This window comes from Myotis lucifugus, unplaced genomic scaffold (assembly GCF_000147115.1).
Source record: "Myotis lucifugus unplaced genomic scaffold, Myoluc2.0 scaffold_546, whole genome shotgun sequence".
Lineage (NCBI taxonomy): Eukaryota > Metazoa > Chordata > Mammalia > Chiroptera > Vespertilionidae > Myotis > Myotis lucifugus.
In genome coordinates this window covers 403,625-423,133 of record NW_005871594.1, presented here as the reverse complement: position 1 = coordinate 423,133, position 19,509 = coordinate 403,625, and the positions used below count along the sequence as shown (strand labels likewise).

The following is a 19,509-nucleotide window of genomic DNA, read 5'->3' as shown; positions in this document are numbered from 1 at the left end:
ACATAGTTGCTTAGAATTGCAGCTGAGAGGCCGGCAAGTCAGGCGGGGAACGTTGGAGTCCGCAGTCACTGGAGCAAGCAAGCCTCCCTGTTAGATTCCAGCTGCCTGGCTGCCGGCCGCCATCTTGGCTGGCAGTTAATTTGCATATCTCCCTGATTAGCCAATGGGAAGGGTAGCGGATGTACGGCTAATTACCATGTTTCTCTTTTATTAGATAGGATAGATAGATAGATATAGATGCCTTGAATCATATATTCAAAATTTAAGAACAGAAATGTACCAAAATTTGCAAAAAGAAATGAAAAAAAAGGTTTCGCTCAAATAAATAATTAAAAGGTCTATATATATAAAAGGCTAATATGCAAAGTGTCCCCTCGGGAGTTTGACCAGGAGTTCAATCACTCGCTATGACATGCGCTGACCACCAGGGTAGCATGGAACAAAGGAAGGCCCTGGCCAGCAGCCAGAAGGCCCCGATCAGCCCTGATCGCCAGCCAGGCCTAGGGACCCTACCCGTGCATGAATTTCATGCACCAGGCCTCTAGTTACAAAATAAATGAAAGTAAATTACAATGCCCAAGAATGTTAAATTCAAATGAAAAATGTAAAAAGGCATTGACGAAAAGCAGGAAAATAACGTAAGAGAATAAAAATGAGATAAAGAAGCAAAATAGGACAGAGATAAAGTAGTTGACATGGAAGACAAAGAAGATCCTATGTATAATTGGAGTTTCTAAACACACACACACACACACACACACACACACACACACTTGCGCACTCACGCATGCACTAAAATAAAGAAACAGAAATGGCATTTAGAATTATCACCCAAGTGGAGTTGGGGTCGCTAGCGGAGCTTGTAGGGGAAGATTGTTTTGGGGGAGCCTGGGAAACAGAGCTGGGAGTGGCGCCTGGGGAACCAGCTCTGGGCGGAGCTGGTTCAGGTACAATAGAGAACTCCTGGTCAGAGAGAACTTATAGCCTCGGAGGTCAATCCAGACACACTGCCACCCAGAGGCAGAGCCACGAACTGACTCTTCTGTAAATACGGCCTGCCTTAAAATCAGGACTGTGGCTTACAACACGGAGGAACAGTGTATCAGAGGGAAATTCAACATTCTCCTGAATTCCGGGCGTGCCAAAAAGAAGAGTAGAAGATCTGAAGCACCTGCATTACTGCACATTTTTATTTTTATTTTTTTAAATTACTTTTTCACCTTTTAACTAAGAAAACATTTTTTTTCTTTTCTTTTTTTTTCCCCATCACCTGATTTTACCCTTTCAACTACTACATTTTTATTTTTAACTAGTATTATTACCGCTACCATTTTACCATTTTTTAAAGTGTCATTTTATTTTGTCTTTATTTTATTTTGGGACTAATGTTCTCCATTCTATTTTCATCGTTCCTTAAGCAACATTTTTCTCTACCTCAATTTGCCTCTGTGCTAAACCCTCTTCCCCACTTTTTCCCTTTTGTTGTCCTGTTTCTCTTACCCTACTCCAGCTTTAGATTTTCCCTATTCTTTTTACCCCCTGTCAAAATTTCACCCTACTTATATATCCCATGTCCAATCCCCTGCTCTAAATCCTTATACACCTTTCCCTTATCTTCCTTCACTATCCAAATTTTTTTCTTCTTCTTTTCTCTCTATTGTTTTATTGTTGTTTGCTTGATTGACGAGTATATTGGGGGTTTTTTTAGGATTGTTTGTGAGATTAGTCTGCTTATTCTTTTTATTTTCCTGCCCCTCCCCCCCGGTTATTTCTGTGCTTCTGTTTTCCCTTGCGTCGCTTGATATTATTGGTTGTTTGTAGTTTGTATTCATCTCCAGGAATCTGTTGCTGTAATTTGTTGGTATTAGTGGCGGATCTATAGGAGTTTTCTCCTCATATAAATAGTCTCTTCCCCTTTTATACTCCATTCTCTTTTCTCTCTTACTTTTTTTTTTCCTCTTCTTTTTTCCCCTCCCTTTTTCCAATTTCATTTTTGCACTCCTTTTTTTTCCCTTTTTTTCTTTCTTTCTTTTTTCTCTTCTACCTTTTTCTCTTCTTTTCTCCTTATCTCCTAACTCTCTTAGCTCGGGTGGCCACCTTTATTTGGGGTTAGTAATATCGTAAATACATTCGTGTTCAGTGCCTGGTACGTTGTGCCTTGTTGTGTTGTATTTTGTGCCTTTAAATCAACGCAGCAGATTCAAGCAACAGCGGCCTCCTGATCACCACATGCTCTGTCTGGGGAACAGTTGCTGTGTGTGAAGCCTCCCTCCACCAACCAGAAGAGCCACCACAGCTGTGAACAGCACCCACCAGAGGCCCTGCTATCAACGGAGGAGCCGCTGCTACCACAACCGCCCAAGGAGCAACCACAGCCCGAGGAGCCACTGCCACCCAGGGAGCAGCCACTGAACGACTCAACAACTAGATATGTCAGTGAGATCAAACATGGGTAGACAAAGAAACCCCCAAAGGAAAGAAAAGGAGGACTCGCCAGAAAAGCAGCTAAGTGAGACAGAGATATGCAACATGACGGAAAAAAAATTCAGAATAAGGGTCCTAGAGTACATGCACCAGATGTGCAAGAAGCAAGAAGAAACAGATGAAAAAATCAACTACTTACGCAAGAAGCTAGAAGAAACAGATGAAAAAATCAACAACTTAAGTAAGTCCCAAGAAGAAATGAAGAGCAACATAGCTGCAATAAAAAACACCATTGAAAGTATCAACAGTAGACTGGGAGAAGCGGAGGACCGAATTAGTGAATTAGAAGACAAGGAAGCAAAACACACTCAAACTGTACTGCAAATGGAGAAAAAAATTAAAAGACAGGAGGAGAGCCTAAGGGAGCTTTGGGACAACATGAAACAAAACAACATACGAATAATAGGGGTGCCAGAACAACAGAAGGATGAACATGGATTAGAAAACCTATTCGAAGAAATAATATCAGAAAACTTCCCTGAGGTGGGGAAGAAAAAAGTCACACAAGCCCAGAGAGTCCCAAACAAGGTGAACCCGAAAAGACCCACACCAAAACACATCATAATTACCATGGCAAATATTCAGGACAAAGAGAGAATCTTACAGGCTGCAAGAGAGAGACGGAAAGTTACATACAAGGGATCTCCCATTAGATTATCAAATGATTTCTCAACAGAAACACATCAGGCCAGAAAAGAATGGATGGAAATCTACAAAGTGATGCAAAGCAAAGGACTGAATCCAAGAATACTCTATCCAGCAAGGCTATCATTCAAAATTGAAGGGCAAATAAGAAGCTTCACAGACAAAAAAAGAATTATCACCCAAGTGGTTACCAAGGGCTGAATGAGAGGAAATGAGGAGTGACAACTAAAAAGGTTTCATTTTGGGGTAATGTATATGCTCTAAATTGATTGCATTAATAGTTGCACAATTCTGTGAATACACTAAAAATCAATGAGTTGTATACTTCAAGTGTCTAAGTTGTATGGTATGTAAATTATATCTTAATAAAGCTGTAATATCTTTAAAATCAGACCGTATGTAAAAAGGGTCTCCAGATACTAGAAAAAATTGGCCCACAGAATTAAACTCCAAGAGATAGCCTAGGAAAATTAGATTTTACAGATAAAGAAAAAACTTCTCACAGTCTCCAGTCCCAAGTAATTTAAGAGAGAGAGAGAATGGTGAATTTCCCGCCAAAATATAAGATGGCGCGTTAAAATGCCTATATCTTTTGAAGTATGGGTTCGATTGAAATGAAATATTTGGTAATACGCAGTTACAATCGGCCCGAGTTTACACGTTTCCCGCACTCCACCGCAAATCTATATGAACCGAGTTTAAGACGGCTCCCGCGGAGTACGCGCAATTCACGCGAGCCGACTTAACTCGTTTCCCGCAACCCAAGTGTTGAGAGAGAGAGAGAATGAGAATGAGAATGAGTTAGACTGGCATCAAACTACTTGAAAACAACATTCAAAGCAAGCATTAGTGGAGCAGCACACTGCAAAAACTAGTAAAGAAAGTGTAAAGCAGTGATTTTATATCAAAAGGCAATAGAAAATAGTCTTTAATAAGTAACAGGGCAGGGAATTTTGTATCTATTGAGCCCTTCTTGAGTAACAAAGAGAATACTTGGAAAACTTAAACAAAAAATTTAATGGTACACATTTAAAATAATTAATTATGGACTTAAGAATAAAGCAAAGATGAAAATCAGGGCAGAATAATATTTCATACATTCTGATAAAGTACAAATAATGCAACTTAAAAATTGAAAGAAGGGATCAGAAAGAAGAAATAAACTCTGATTACTGCATCGGAAATAGGTGGCAAGTAAAGAATACCATTAAAGATAGATAAAATTGTTAAGACATTAAATAAGAAACCAAGAATTAGAGGCATTTAAAAAATTATTAAGTAAAGGCTAATCAATAGAACAAAAATACAACCTTCCTAATTTTCAAAGGAAATTTCAAAAATAAAAGAGCAAAGAAAACACACCCTGAAAAGAGAGAAAACAAAGGATATGCAAAATGACATGGACTAAAAGTATACTAATAGACTACTCCCAATAAGACAGATCAAGAGAACAAAAAATAAAGTTCAGAAGGATAAACATAATCAAGAAGGTAGGCAGATCTTAAAGATGTCAACCTTCAACCATTAACAGAGACACACGTGAAAAATTTATTAAAATTGGTCAGGTATTAGGTCACAAAGAACTAGTAACTTTCATAAAGGAGAAAAGTCAAATAATAATGGTCTCTGATCAAAAGATAATAAACTAGAAAGAATTCCTATAAAAAGAATTAGTTTTCCTTCAACTTAATGCTATGGAACAATTTATGAAGCTCTGATCTGAGTATCCTCTGAAGATTTGCTACAACTTCCCTGTGAAACTAGGTTGGTTTGATGCATGCTGTGGATTGGTTAGTTCTTTGGTAAGTTTCTCTATTATTTTCTTCATAACTTGTTCTTCAGCAAGACAACTCAACATTTATAAAAATGATAGTTCACCCTAATTTGTAAATTTCACACATGCCCAACAATCACACAAAAAGCTCCTTATGGAAAAAGACAAGTTGATACTCAAGTTCACATGGAAAAAATAAACTTGTAAGACTACTCAGAAAAGAAAAAAAACACGGAGAAAGAAAAACTACAAGGGGAAATTAAGCCCTATAAGACATTAAAATGCACTGTAAGACACTAAAAATGAGGTACTTTTATGGTATGTAAATACACAATTACTTCAACGTAGGGGTCGGGCAAGCCTTTTCTGTATTCAGAGGGTAAATATTTTAAGCTGTGAAAGCCTACAGTTTCTGCCACGACTACTCAACTCTTCTGCAGTAGCACAAAAGCAGCCATAGACAATATGTAAATGAATGAGTGTGGACGTGCTCCAATTGAACATTATTTACAAAAACAGGGCTGGGTTTGGCCAAATCCTGGTCAAATGGAACAGAATGTCCATAAATAGATCCAAGTACATATGGAGATTTAGTACATGACAAAAGTGACATCTCAGATCATGGGAACCTTTTAATAAGAAGTTCTGGGGCAAATGGTTAGCCATTTGGAAAAAGATAAAATTAGATCCATACTTAACACAATATACATGAATAGACTCCCAATTGCTCAGAAATTTAGAGAGTGAAACTATAAGTACTGGGAAAAGACATGTGAATTTCTTTAAAACCTGGGTGAAGGGAAATGTTATTTAACTATGAGTCAAAATTCAGATGTAATAAAAGAAAAGATAGAAAGAATTGGCTATATAAAAATATTAAACTTTTACATAGCAATATCTTTAAAAACGCCATGAACAAAGTCAAAATGTAAGTGAAAAACTGGAAAGAAGTATTTGTAACGTATGTCACAGATAAAAGGACTTACATGCCTAAAAATATTTTTTTTTAATTGAGGGGTCAAAATTACCAAAGTCCCAATAGGAAAATGAGAAAAGATATACACAGACCTTTTAATAGATATAAAAAAGACCCTTAGCCCTAACCGGTTTGGCTCAGTGGATAGAGCGTCTGCCTGCGGACTGAAAGGTCCCAGGTTCGATTCCGACCAAGGGCATGTACCTTGGTTGCGGGCACATCCCCAGTAGGAGATGTGCAGGAGGCAGCTGATCGATGTTTCTCTCTCATCAATGTTTCTAACTCTCTATCCCTCTCCCTTCCTCTCTGTAAAAAATCAATAAAATATATATTTTTTAAAAAGACCCTTACGTAAAAGCTCTTCATACTTGTAATTAAAAGGATGCACACATTTCTTCCCTAACACTGGCAAATACCCTGTCTGTGGAACAGAGAGGAAACAGGCATGCCCAGAGGAGAATTTGGCAATATCCCACAAAACTACTAGGTAGTTTTAAACTTTGATCCAGCACTATCTTTGATCCTGCATTTACCTTATGATCCAGCAACCCCCGTGTAAAGAAACTCAGTGTGGTTAGTACATTTATTTTTCAGTGATACAGATGAGCAATTCTAAAATTCCACTTCCAGGAATTTTCCCTGAAGTTACACTATAATTAGGTAACAATATGAAAATACAGCCCTAGCTGGTTTGGCTCAGTGGATAGAGCGTCGGCCTGCAGACTGAAGGGTCCCAGGTTCGATTCCAGCCAAGGGCATATGCTCGGGTTGTGGGCTTGGTCCCCGATTGGGGGCTTGCAGGAGGCAGCCGATCAATGATTCTCTCTCATCATTGATGTTTCTATCTCTCTCTCCCGCTCCCTTCCTCAGAAATAAATAAAAATATCTTTAAAAAAAAAAGAAAATATATATGCACAAGGTTATTCACTAGAACATTGGTTGTAATTTTTAAAACTACAACAACACAAAAACACTGGAAACAAACCACATGGTCATACATTAGATACTGGCTGAGTAAACTATGGTATCAAAATAATAGAGAACTATGTAGCCTGAAGCAAGAATAAGGAAGGCCTCTATGGACTGAAATAGAGTAATTTTCAGTGTATATTTTTAGGTAAAACAAGTAAAGTGTGAAAGAGTGTATCTGTTCATTATTGCATTAAAAATACCAGAAAGGCCCAGCTGGTGTTGCTCAGTGGTTGAGCATCGACCTATGAACCAGGAGGTCACAATTTGATTCCTGGTCAGGGCACATGCCTGAGTTGTGGCTCAATCCCCATAGGGGGAGTGCAGGAGGCAGTCAATCAATGATTCTCTCTCATCATTGATGTTTCTATCTCTCTCTCCCTCTCCCTTCCTCTCTGAAATCAATAAAAATATATTTTAAAGAACAACCAGAAAGGATAAACCAGAAGCTAATGAAATTGGTTAAGTGGAAATAGGATGGAAAGAATGGAAGAAGGGGAAATGACAGAAAGAATTACTTTTTGTGTTGACTTAATTCTGAGAACTACATTAAATGCTTTATATACGCAAATAAAATTAAAATCAACAAGAACTAGGAGAGATGGAATATCAACAGAAATAAATGAACCTAAATACATTTCAAATGAATAACATAAACACATTCAATGGTAGAAGAAAACTAATCCAAGTGACTCTTGAACTCAATAGCTAGACTATATAGCCACAAACATGTTTCAACTGTAAAGAAACTCAGTGTGGTTAGTACATTTATTTTTCAGTGATATAGATGAGCAATTCTAAAACTATTTAATATACATTCTAGAACTGCTCAAGTATATATACTGTGAAAAATAGGAGCCGGGTTTCTCACTGTTAGAGAAAGGAGAATTATGAATATGAAAAGGGTTATTACCTTATAGAAGGCTAGAATGAAGACATCATTGGGAACTTGGTTTTTAGTACATAGAAAAGGAGGGAGTCTTCTTTAATATAGAGACTGAATTATACATACATTACCAAACACGACTGGCTAAGAGGCCTGGAAGCAACGACATCCTAAATAGCACCCTGAGCACACGTACCACCCAGATCTAAATCCCATTCTTCACCAAAACAATCAGGGACCTTGGAGAAGTGACCAACCCCAAGGCTGAGTAGAGGAAATACAAGATGAGCCTGGAGCATCTGTGTTGCAGCAGAAAGGAAGTGCTTCAAGAATTAGGGGGACAGATCACAAGAATACAGGAGCCAGCTTGAAAGGGCACCCACTGGACAAACTTTGACCATCAAAATAAATGATAACAACAGATGCTTCTCACTGACTAAAATAGGAAACCACAAGTCTATTCAGATAGACCAAATGAATAAAGTGAACTTTGCATGAAAGAGAACATTTACACCATTTCAAAGTACCTCTCCACAAAAACAAAACACTTAATTACAAAGGGAAAAGACCTAAGTTTACAGTGAAGAAAGCTGCTAGATACCACCTAGCTCAAGGAATCAAGATGACCACCCTTAGTAAAGAGATCAATCAAAACCATGTACCACCAGACAGGATGCAAGGAGAACCCAGCATTATTTTTGTGATGTTTCTATCAAAGATGAATAACCTACATCTAATCATAAGGAAGCAACAGACAAATCCAAATTGGCAGACATACTACAAAATAATGATCTGTAATCAAGTGTCTAGATCACAAAAGTCCAGCAAAGATTGAGAAGGAAATCTTCTGGACTGAAAGAAACTAAAATACCCTCCTTTGGAGGAAATACACACTGAAACCTTAGAGCATGAGAAAGCATTCAATCCACTTTGTATTGGAACTTACAACGAAGCTTGACACGGCCTCAAAAGAAATAAAAAGCAATCTTTCAATAGATAGTTCACATTAACACCCAACACTTCAAATTGTGGGATCAAGTCCCTAGGAAAAGGTGTGCTGCAATCTTTTGTGCCCCTTTTCACCACCACCATCAGATGATATTAGTAAACAGCTCATAGTACTGAGCTCGGACACTACAGGTCCCTGTGTCTGCCCCAGGCCATTCACGACTGGATGACACCCATCCTTTCCTGTGGACTCTACCGGATGCCCCTGAGCAATGCTGCTTTTGGCAAAGTCTTTTCTTGTAATTAGTTAGGTGACAGTTTCTTCTGCCTACCATTACTCTAATGCTAATTTTTCATGTCCTGTGGTCTTAAAGATGAAGACTTTAACATTTGCCTTTTACTCCAAGTGACGCCTGGTTTTCTAAATGGAGGATGGGGTAGAAGGAAGGTTCCTTACAATAGGGAAATGAGTCTTCACATGCAATCTACCTACAGAGGTTGACAGCTGGTTCTTTGTATTCACAGAATGCATGGCACACAGCTGGCAGTCGGAAATTTGTACTAGATGTATGAGTGATTCTATGCTTTAAGTATTTTCGGAATAACCTCTTTCTAATGGAATGATCTTGATTTTGAACTCTAGTCAGAGCACCCAGGCAACTCAATAGGATAGCACAGGCTGGCACAGCTGTTGTGTGTCTGGAGTTCTATTTCTTGGCCAAGCAATCCAGTAGTATGAGATCTTTTAGTAGGCCAGGCCTTAGCTGACTCAACATATACTCAAATTGCTCCGAGAGGGGAGTTGCCATTGGTAAAGAGGCTTGTGGATTTAGAATACACACTGAATCACTTTTTTTTTAACTGAATCACTTTATAAAGGCTTGTTAAACTTTTCCAAAATAATACTGTTCGATCCTAGTGAGAGTACAATGAGATGTCAACCTTCTGGAAAACAGTTTGACAAGAGATATACAGCCCATCTCCTATCATAGAGCCTAAGTAGTTCAAAATGCAGGCAAACATTTTATGGACAAAGATGGTGATTAGTTTTTTAGTAATAAAAAGTGAAGATTCTAAGCACTCAGAAAAATGGTACATTTTGGGATGTTTGTAAAATACATTATATAGTACTTTCAAATTATGTTATGAGAAATTTTTAATAATAGAACATTAACTTAACCATCCTGAACAAGTGCACAAAGCATATAAAGTATAAAATATTGCATATAAAATTACAGTTAACTCTTGAAAAATGCAGGTGGTAGGGGCACTGTCCCCCTGGCACAGTCAAATGTCCTTGTATAACTTCTAACTCCCCAAAAACTTAGTTGTCCCTCAGTATTCGCAGGGGACTGATTCTAGGACCTCCTCCAATATCAAATCCGAGGATGCTCAAGATTAAAATAGAAAATGGTGCAGATCAATGTATACAGTTGACCCTGTGTATCAGCAAACTCCAGACCATGGAGAGAAAACAGTGGGGGGGGGGGGAGGGGGGAAATCCATGTAAAGGTGGACCTATGCAATTAAAACCTATGTTGTTCAAGGGTCACAATATGTATGTGGGTGCATGTGTACATATAAAAATATACAAAATATATATAAAATAATCTCCACTTATAAAACATATGTGGCTTGTGTAGTTCAATGGTTGAGCATCAACCATTGAAACAAGAGGTCACCAGTTCAATTCCTGGTCAGGGCACATGCCCCAGTTGCAGGCTCAGTTCCCAATAGGGGGCATGCAGGAGGCAGCCAATCAATGTCTCTATCTCTCTATCCCTCTCCCTTCCTCTCTCTCTAAAATCAATAAAAACACAGGGGTGTTTTTTTTAAGTTATCTTAAAGATCTTAAAAACAAATAAAATAAAACATATGCACAGATTACAAACTAAAGCTATGCCAAAATATTGAGTGGCACTCCCTAAATTGAAAATTACTTGTCATTTTCCTTTCCACCTTTACCCCAACATTCCACAATAGGCATGTATTGTATAATCAGAAAGAGTATTTTTTAAGCAAAATGAAAATACAAGCTAGTCTTCAAAGCACACAATTTATACTCAAGGTACTCTTTCAACTCACATGAACACTTAAACTCAAAGAACTCAGAGAACTGGTGAGGGAGAAAGACAGGAGAGAAAAACAAACATGGAATATAATTTCAGGCAGTGCTAAGTGCTATGAAGAAAATAGAAATAAAGCAGGGTGAAGGAACTGAGTGAAAAGTAGAGTTATTTTAGGTTGGGTGGTTAGAGAAGGCCTCTAAAAAAAGATATTTGATTGTGTAAGCTACAGGTATAGTACGTTGCATTCCTATTGTGTAATTGTTCTAAGATCTAGAAAACTGTTTACAACTTAAAATAATCATCTCTATGAAAATAGTTTCTACTTTAAGAAGCAGTAAGGCATACTGGAATAGAGAGACTAGGTTTAAAGCCTTAGTAGGTGTGTACCCTTAGGCAACTCACAAGCTCTCTTTCTCTCTATCTGAATTTGCTCAGGTTTCTCTCTTTGTGTCTCTCCCCCTCCCTTCCACTCTCTCTAAAGATCAATGGAAAAATATCCTTGAGTGAGGATTAACAAAACAACAACAAAAAACACTACAATGAAGTGAGATTATACCAATGAAAAAGGGTTACTCTCATAAACAAAACAATGTAAAGCAATAGAAATAAATAAAACCAGCATTTGTTTTACAAACATCATAATAGACATGAGTAGTATGAGGCATATCACATTTTTGTTGAAAAATGTAAAAAGACATATTTTAATGTGGTCTGAACCCCATTTACTCACTTCCCTATCCTCAAATTATACTGTTAAACCTTATCCATCATACGCATTGTTCTGAAAACCATAAATTAAAACCGTTAGTAAAACCAGTTTTAGTTTTAATTTTCTCACAGCAGAGGCTCTCTTCCACAGAAAATGCATGTGATTTCTTGGATGCTAGTCAGGTATGGTGGCACCATCAGAACTTTCATTTCAGCAAGATAGGAATTTATTTACTTGCTGACCACCAAGTCACCCTGACTTCAGAAAATATGACATGCAAATGATTTTTTAAAGATTTCCAATTATAACAAGAACAGATAAAAATTATTCTTTTAGAAAAATGTTAAAATGAATCTTTGTTTGGCACTAAACTTTCAAAGCCCTCACCATTAACAAGACACTCTGAAACTAGGATTATACGTAAAAGCATAGCGTGGGACCACAGGCCTACAGAGGTAGAAACATCAATGAGGAGAGAGAATCAATCACTGATCAGCTGCCTCCTGCACGTCCCCTAATGGGGATCAAGCCCACAACCCAGGCATGTGCCCCAGACCAGAATCGAACCTGGGACCCCTCAGTCCGCAGGCTGATGCTCTATCCACTTAGCCAAACCAGCTAGGGCTGGGGTTTTTTGGGTGTTTTTTTTTTGAGCCAGCCTCTCTAAAGTATAATTTAGCCACCTAAAGTGTTTTAATTGTGCACACTCTTTCACCTAAGAAATCATCACGTAAGTATATTTAGGTACAAAAATGATCTACTCAACATGACTTAAAATGTTTCAAAAAGCAAAGCAGTCTTTATACAGAAGAGAGGGTTTCTGAAAATCAGTAATATATCTATTAAGGGGAGTGTTATGCAGTGATTTAAAATGATGGTAGAAAGTCTTAATGCATCATGTTAATATGTCATTTTTTATTATTAATTGAAATGTAAACAAGTGCAGGTTATTTTTAATCATATTTGCTTTTAAGCAAAACTTAAATATTTTTAAATGCTATCCAGAGCTATGACAATGACTGAACTAAACCGGTCTGCCCTCCATGAAAACAATTTAGCCATAAATAGAGCATTGCCCACTTTTTGATAAATCACTGAGCTATACACTTAAGATTTCTGCACTTTTCTATACATATGTTGTAATTCAAAAAAGAAAAATAACAGTCTTCTCCTTCTCTCCTCCCAACCTACAAATGATAAAGGTGCCATTGGTGGAAGACTTACAGACTTTATGAATCTGGGGACAGTTCTGCAATACAATATTAAGGACAAAGGCCCTGGTCAGGTAGCTCATTTGGTTAGAGTGTCATCCCCATACACCAAGGTCACAGGCTGAATCCTAGGTCAGGGCACATACAAGAATCAACCAATGATTGCATACATAAGTAGAACAACAAATTGATGTTTCTCTCTCTCAAAGCAATAAAAAAAATTAAGTAAATAAAGGAAATAAAGAAAGTTGCATTCCGGTTATTGTAGGGTGAGACCAAAGGGGGGCGGGAGGACTCCCTGTAATTGTAGAGTTACATATCTTCCCATGAACAAAGAGAACAAATATGCAAAGAAAGGCAGACAACAAACCATTTACATCTGTTGGGGTGGGAGAGATTATTAAACTTGTCTCTATACAGATAACTTAATAAAATACTGATATTCCTTAACCAAGCAATTATACTTCTAGGAATTTATTCTACAGACATAATCATGCAAGCCAAAAAAATATATGTTCAATGAAATTAGTAAAGTGCTGTCACACACACACACACACACACACACACACACACACACACACTAAAGCCTAAAGTTCCTCAAACAAGGAACTGGCTATATTAATACAAAAAATAAATTTACAGCCCAGCTGGCGTGGCTCAGTAGCTGAGCGTGTACCTATGAGACAGGAGGTCATGGCTCAATTCCCAGTCAGGGCACATGCTGGGTTGCGGGCTCAATCCCCAGTGTGGGGTGTGCAGGAGGCAGCCAATCAATGATTCTCATTATTAATGTTTCTATCTATCTCTCCCTCTCCCTTCCTCTCTGAAATCAATTAAATATATATTTTTTAAAAATTACAAAGCCATATGATAAAATACTACTACATCGCTATAAAACAGTAGGGTTTTATGTGCTGATATGAAGAAATGATCAACGTATATTATTAATTGAAAAAGTTATTAATTAAAAGTAATAAATATATAGTATGGTTCTGTTTGTATTTTTTAAAGCTTTTTTTTCTGAAATAATGGGAAACCAGTAAGGGATACTTTGGCAAATGAGACCTGGGATCGAAGGAAACTTTACATGTCTTTTATAACCTTCAGTACAACTGTATTATTTTTAAATCTTTGAACCTTGTTTAAAAATTTTGAATCCTGACATAAAACAGTGATTTGTCAAACTCCTTTTTTATTTAAGCCTTCTAAGATTTGCTTTAAAACTCAAAGTTGGAGAAGGAAAAGTTGAGCTAAAAACAGCTTAATTTAAAAATTTGTTCAAAGTTGACTTGAATGTTTCTTTGTGTGTGTGTGTGTGAAAATTTCCATAGGAGTTAAGATTTTAAATTCTAAGAGTTCTGCTATATAAAACAGATAAATGCAGAGTTATTCTGGGCGAGGTGCAGTCACAACACCACGGTTATAATCATTATCATCACCATAATAACATTGAGAACCTGCACGATTTGATGGATTCTTCCCTGCCCAACAGGCAGAGAGCAGACAGACCAAGTGTCTCTCTGGGTGGTGATGAGTGGGGAGATTACCAATGGAGTTTTTTGATTTTTTTTTAGTAACCAAAGGAGAACACCTGACAGCAGGGCCACATCATGTGCACGGTCTTCATTTTCTTATCCTTACCCTGCCCTGGATCTAAGACTCTAAGACTGGAATTCTCACTTCTTGAGTAGGGAGCCAGGAAAAGAAATAGATTTTTGTCCCCAGAAGAGTAGGCAATCAGCAAGAGAGGCTGCTGTTACCTTCCTCTACGCCACAGAACTCTGAAGGCAGATAAAACTACCTCCATTTGGGGGATAAGGAAACGGAGGGTCAGGAAGGCAGATAACTTGCCTAGTGTCAGAGCTCCGGAGCAGCGGCACCAGAGTAGAATTCGAGTTTGTATGCGCCAGAGGCAGGGTTCTGCCCACCAAGCTGTCTCCCTTCTCTAACGTGTATCCTCTCCGGTTGGTAGCCAAGTTCCCACTGCGGTGTCCTCAAACCCCTGCGCTCACTGTACCCATCCAAAGTCAGAAGAGAAACAGCAAAGCAGCTGCCAAGAAGGTATATTACTGTCCAGCACTGTCTCCCCTGGAGCTAGGCAGGAGGCACTAAACGTGATTCTCGTGATCCGCGCTGTCGTTCCACGTAATCTGTCCTCCCCCCGCAGAAAGCTATCAACACCCGCTCCAGTAAGAGCTTGCCCGTGGCATTCCCAAGAAAAGTTGTCAGCCCACTAACGTGGAACCTCTACATTCAAGTCCATTAGCTTTAGGCTTTTAACACTAAAAATAAAGAGAGGAATTTGTTTCAACCTAAAAATGGCAGTTGCCAAGTTGATGTCACTATAGCATGGGGACTAAAACATTAGCTTTGCAGTTACCAGACTTCGGTTTATTGCTCAGTTCTGCCACTTAAAATAAATGTGCAGCCTTAGACAATTCAATTCAACTTCATAGACAAAATAGGCATGATAGACAACTTCTCCATAAAGGATTAAATGAGATAACCCTGTGCCTGTAGCCCGACACAGCCATAAGGAGGTGGAAACTAAATGACCGATACTGTACTAGCATTAACACTGGTGTCACTCTTGTGCCACAGAAGTCTTGGAGTCTTAAAAAATACCCTACACGGTCTGAACTCTTGAGTATCTGATGTTAACAACCAACTGGTTGAATCTGGCTCCCTGAACCAACTGAAACGGCAATGCGGTTCAGCCTGGGTCACACACATCTAGATATTCCAGTTCAGCTGTCCTAAAAAAGGCTGAGGGTTCGGTCCTAGTTTAAACTGGTTCTTATTTTTTTAAAACCACTTACAGGTCTGGCTAACTTCCGAGTTTTATTACACATACACACTGGACACTGTGGTTCAGTCTGGACTTTTGTTCACAGGTCTACTTACTACAATAGGCTTCCTGAGAGCAGGTAACAAGTCTGTGCTGTTCATCTCTCTATGCCCAGCACCAGGGCAGGCCCTGCGCATAGCAAATGTCAGTAGACAGCCATGCAACTCAGCTGCAGAAACGCCACTGAGGAATCTCACTAGCTTTCAGGTTCAGAGAGCTCATTTTGGCAAAGGGAATGCAATTTCTCCTCCTACAGACATCTGGCAGGTATTTCATTTTTTATTCTGAAATAATGACTAAACAAGTTATACACCAGATATCAATAGTCAAGTTTTCACGAACAAAATGAAGATGGAAAACTCTAGAAATAGTAACATTCCAGTGTCAAATTTCGGAATCAGACAAATCTGGAGCTCAAATGCCAGCCCCATCACTTCACAGCTATGCAAATATTAACTTGGTCCAATCACACACATCACCTCTGAGACTCACCTTCCACATTGAAAAATGGGGATGATAAGGCCTACCTCACACAGTTATCACGAAGCTAATGTATGTGAAGCACCAAGCTGGTGGTAAGTGATTTTTTTAAAAGAGGTGTATTGAGGTAAATGATTTTTATTTTTCATGCCTTTTCTGTTCACATCTACAGCAGAAACTAGAGGGATTGCATTAGGCCTAACAATATCTACATCTTCACTCCTGCTTTTCAGAAAATTCTTTCATTCAGTCATGTAAACAGGCTAACTGGCTAAAGTTAAACTGTCAATAGGTCCAGTGTGACCATTTTAAGGGGGACCCTTTCATGCAACTCAGGAGCACAAGCAAAGTCAACCAGGCTCTCCAGGTGGCCTGTTTCTGCTCACCTGGACTTGCTGTGCAATGTCAAGCAAGTCATCTTTGTGATAAACATATAGCAAAGCTCAAACCCAAATTCCGTCACTACTTTTTAACACAGGTTGGAGACTGGAAATGGAGAGGAAGTACTGGTATTAAAATGATACGTAAAACCAATGAGAAAGAGAAAGGCAGTCTCCCAGGTTCATTAATACATGTTTACTTTTCATTCACAAATGGAACAAAACAGAGTCATGATGTTCTCATTTCAATCAGGTGAGTACATATTTCATTTTATACACTAAAGAAAATAAAAACCTAACAAAATCCCCTCTACACCTGGAAAGACAATATTTGCTCCATTCACATTTTAGTGAGTATCTATCATTCCATATTTCACCTTATTTCAAAGTCCAATCAAGGTAAAGTTTCCATTTTTTCTCTTAAATGATTTTCACTGGGAGAGATGAGTCAAAGACAAACTTTTAACACATTTCAGTTTCCATTTCAACAAGGTAGGAACCCATACTTCCTCCCACTCACCCCACCTTGTGAATTCCCAACACTGTTCAAAATATACTGAGTGATGCCTTTCCGTTCATTGGCCAATTACTTTTAACTGAGTGCAAAAAAAGTGTCTGCACTTCCAAACCTCACAACTACAATTCTCCCCCTTCTTAAATTTCTGCCCCTACTAAAAAGCAATTGTAACATTCAAGTAATAAGCATTTTTCAGGAAAAAAATAGAGACAAAGATGTACACTATTACTCTAATGCGAATATCCATTATTTAGCACCAAGGAAGAGCACATGCACTAACGCCGGCCACTTCAAGAACATTTTTGTTCAAGTGACATCGCATGCAGAGAAGCTGCTGTTCCACAGATAAATATTCATTACCACGCAGCCTCAGTGAAACACCCAGTCCCTGGACCCTACGAGTTATAGCCCACCTTCTTATACAGACTCTAAGACAACTGGATCTTATATTGAATCCACTCTCTAGTTAATGTGTTAGTGAAATTGCGGTACCATTTTCTACAAAAAGCAATTTGAATCAATAACCACACAAATGCTAATCAGAATGTTTGCCAACAAGTAAATAAAATGCACAATCCCAATATGAAGGAAGTGTTCCTCCTTCCTGGCTCCCCAGTTCCATTTAAAGACCGAACATGAATAGAAAGATAACCTTGAGAACAGTCAAGTCACCCCTGCCATTAATCATATCCCTCTAGCTCACTTGCGGATTTTACTATTTCCCTGAAACAGGGCAGTCTCACCAGGATGCCAGGAATTTAATAATGCGTTTTAAAGATATATCAAACTGTCTGGAATATGCAGTGATGAAAACGGAATACTGCCACTGAAACCATACTTAATTAAACACATGCTTTCTCTAACCAGAGCTTCCCCAGGGAAGCCACAGTGTCTTCTGCCTGGCACTCTGAGAATCGGTCCCAATAGTGAGCTCGGTCAGGCTGCACTCCTGCAAACAGTTTTTTTTTTCCTGAGCAACCCCTCCCCGCTCCCCCCAAAAGTTTGACTTTTATCTGTGGAATTCTCTGCCGGCCTCGGCCTGGAACACTGGGTGGACCAGAGGACAGGTGTCAGATCTGGCCTTTGGGAAGTGGCCCACACTGACAGTTGTTGGCAGCATAAAGCTGTGATCTTTGTAAACTTCAATTTGAGGCTTTCTACATTGGTGATTCTCTCCCCCACTCCTTTTTTGAAGGAGGGAGAGAAAGCAAGCCAAAAGGATGCGTTTCAAAATAGAAAAACCACCATTTTAATTATAAAACCCTCCCGATTGAACAAAGAGCTGTTAAAAGTAGCCAAATGGAAAATGTCAGGGTTTTTTGGGCACATGCACAACTGTTAAACATGAGAATCACAACTTCAAGGGACGGGGTAAGAATTAAAAGCAGGAGCAGAAAAAGAGGAGCAGAACAGGCCCAGCCCAAGACCCATTTGCTCAGAAGGGCCCCTCTTGGTCCTAACTCCTCCATGCGGGGCACCCAGGCTGGAGGAAAGCAGAGGGTTACACAGAACATTTAGCAGACTTAACATTGGCTTAAACACACTACTGCAAGTTTCAACAAATGTTCATGGCATACGTAAAAACACATTTACAACAAGAAAGAAGAGAGGCACCTGGAGACATCTGACACTGGGCATGCTCTGCAGGCAACTCAGTGCGCACATGCTCTCTACCAGGTTGGCGCAGCCTAGCCACAAAGACCTTGGCACAGAACACTGCAGGATGACAAAAAGGAAGGAAGAGAAGAAGCAGTTAGAGGCCGCAACAAATCACTCCTTCACACAGGCAACTTGAATGTTAGTTGGGCAGGGGGTGCACCCGTGGCAGTTTGGAGGTCAGGGATGGTGGTGACAGGCACCTTACTGAAACCTTGGGAGAGGGCCCACTTTCTGTCCTATTAAAAGGTTGCTGCTGCCAACCACTAATCCTCTAGATACGGTTGAATCAAGAGGGAGAGAGAATGATTAAATGAAAACCCATTAAAGGGAGCTGTGAACGTTTGAATGCAAAACGAGATTAGTGGTGAGATTATGACTACAACTTCATAAAAGTAAGCTTATGTCATATAATTATAATTGCCATCAATACGTCACCTACTATGTGCCAGGCACTTTCAATGTGTTCTCTAATTCCCACACCACAGTGTAAGGAAACTGAGGCTCAGAGAGGTTAGTTAAGTCATTTGCCAGGGCACACAGCAGAGGGGAGAGCCAGAATTTCAAACCTTGGTTTGTCTGTTATTAAAACCCACATTCATTCCACAAGACTGGTGCCTCTTTTGTAAAAACTTTGATCACCTGAATTTTTATCATGTGGTTAGTTTTGCACTCCCCTAAATAAAATCACAGGAAACCTAGAGACATTAAGCAATAGGAACAAGAAAGATGAGTGATAGATTGCTAGAGACAGGCAATTAAAAAGAGCTGATTAAAAACACATCTGATTTTTAGTATCATACACACTTTGCCTTCCCAAAGAAAAAACTTGGGAATATCATGATTTTCACCTTGGACTTTGTTTACAAAGCTCATTGGACATGAGCAAGAATTAAAAGCTTATTCGTTTACCTATTCCATTCTCTTTGAAAAGCTTGCTGGGTTTTCAGGGAATTA

General features: G+C 38.9%; 1 protein-coding gene across 9 annotated transcripts in view; it reads right to left on the bottom strand.

Moving 5' to 3' along the window:
- Window positions 1–19,509, bottom strand: part of FBXW11 (F-box and WD repeat domain containing 11) — a 104,333-nt gene that overhangs the window by 45,691 nt on the left and 39,133 nt on the right. For 3 of the 9 annotated variants that reach the window (XM_006104132.2, XM_006104129.3, XM_023745463.1), the window contains one exon: window positions 18,511–18,612. The exons of 4 other annotated variants lie outside the window; for them this stretch is intronic. In XM_006104132.2, the coding sequence (XP_006104194.1) occupies window positions 18,511–18,612 (102 nt within the window). Of the gene's footprint in view, window positions 1–18,489; window positions 18,613–19,509 lie in introns of all 9 variants that reach the window. 2 more of the 9 variants (XM_023745464.1, XM_023745461.1) reach the window with 1 other exon arrangement.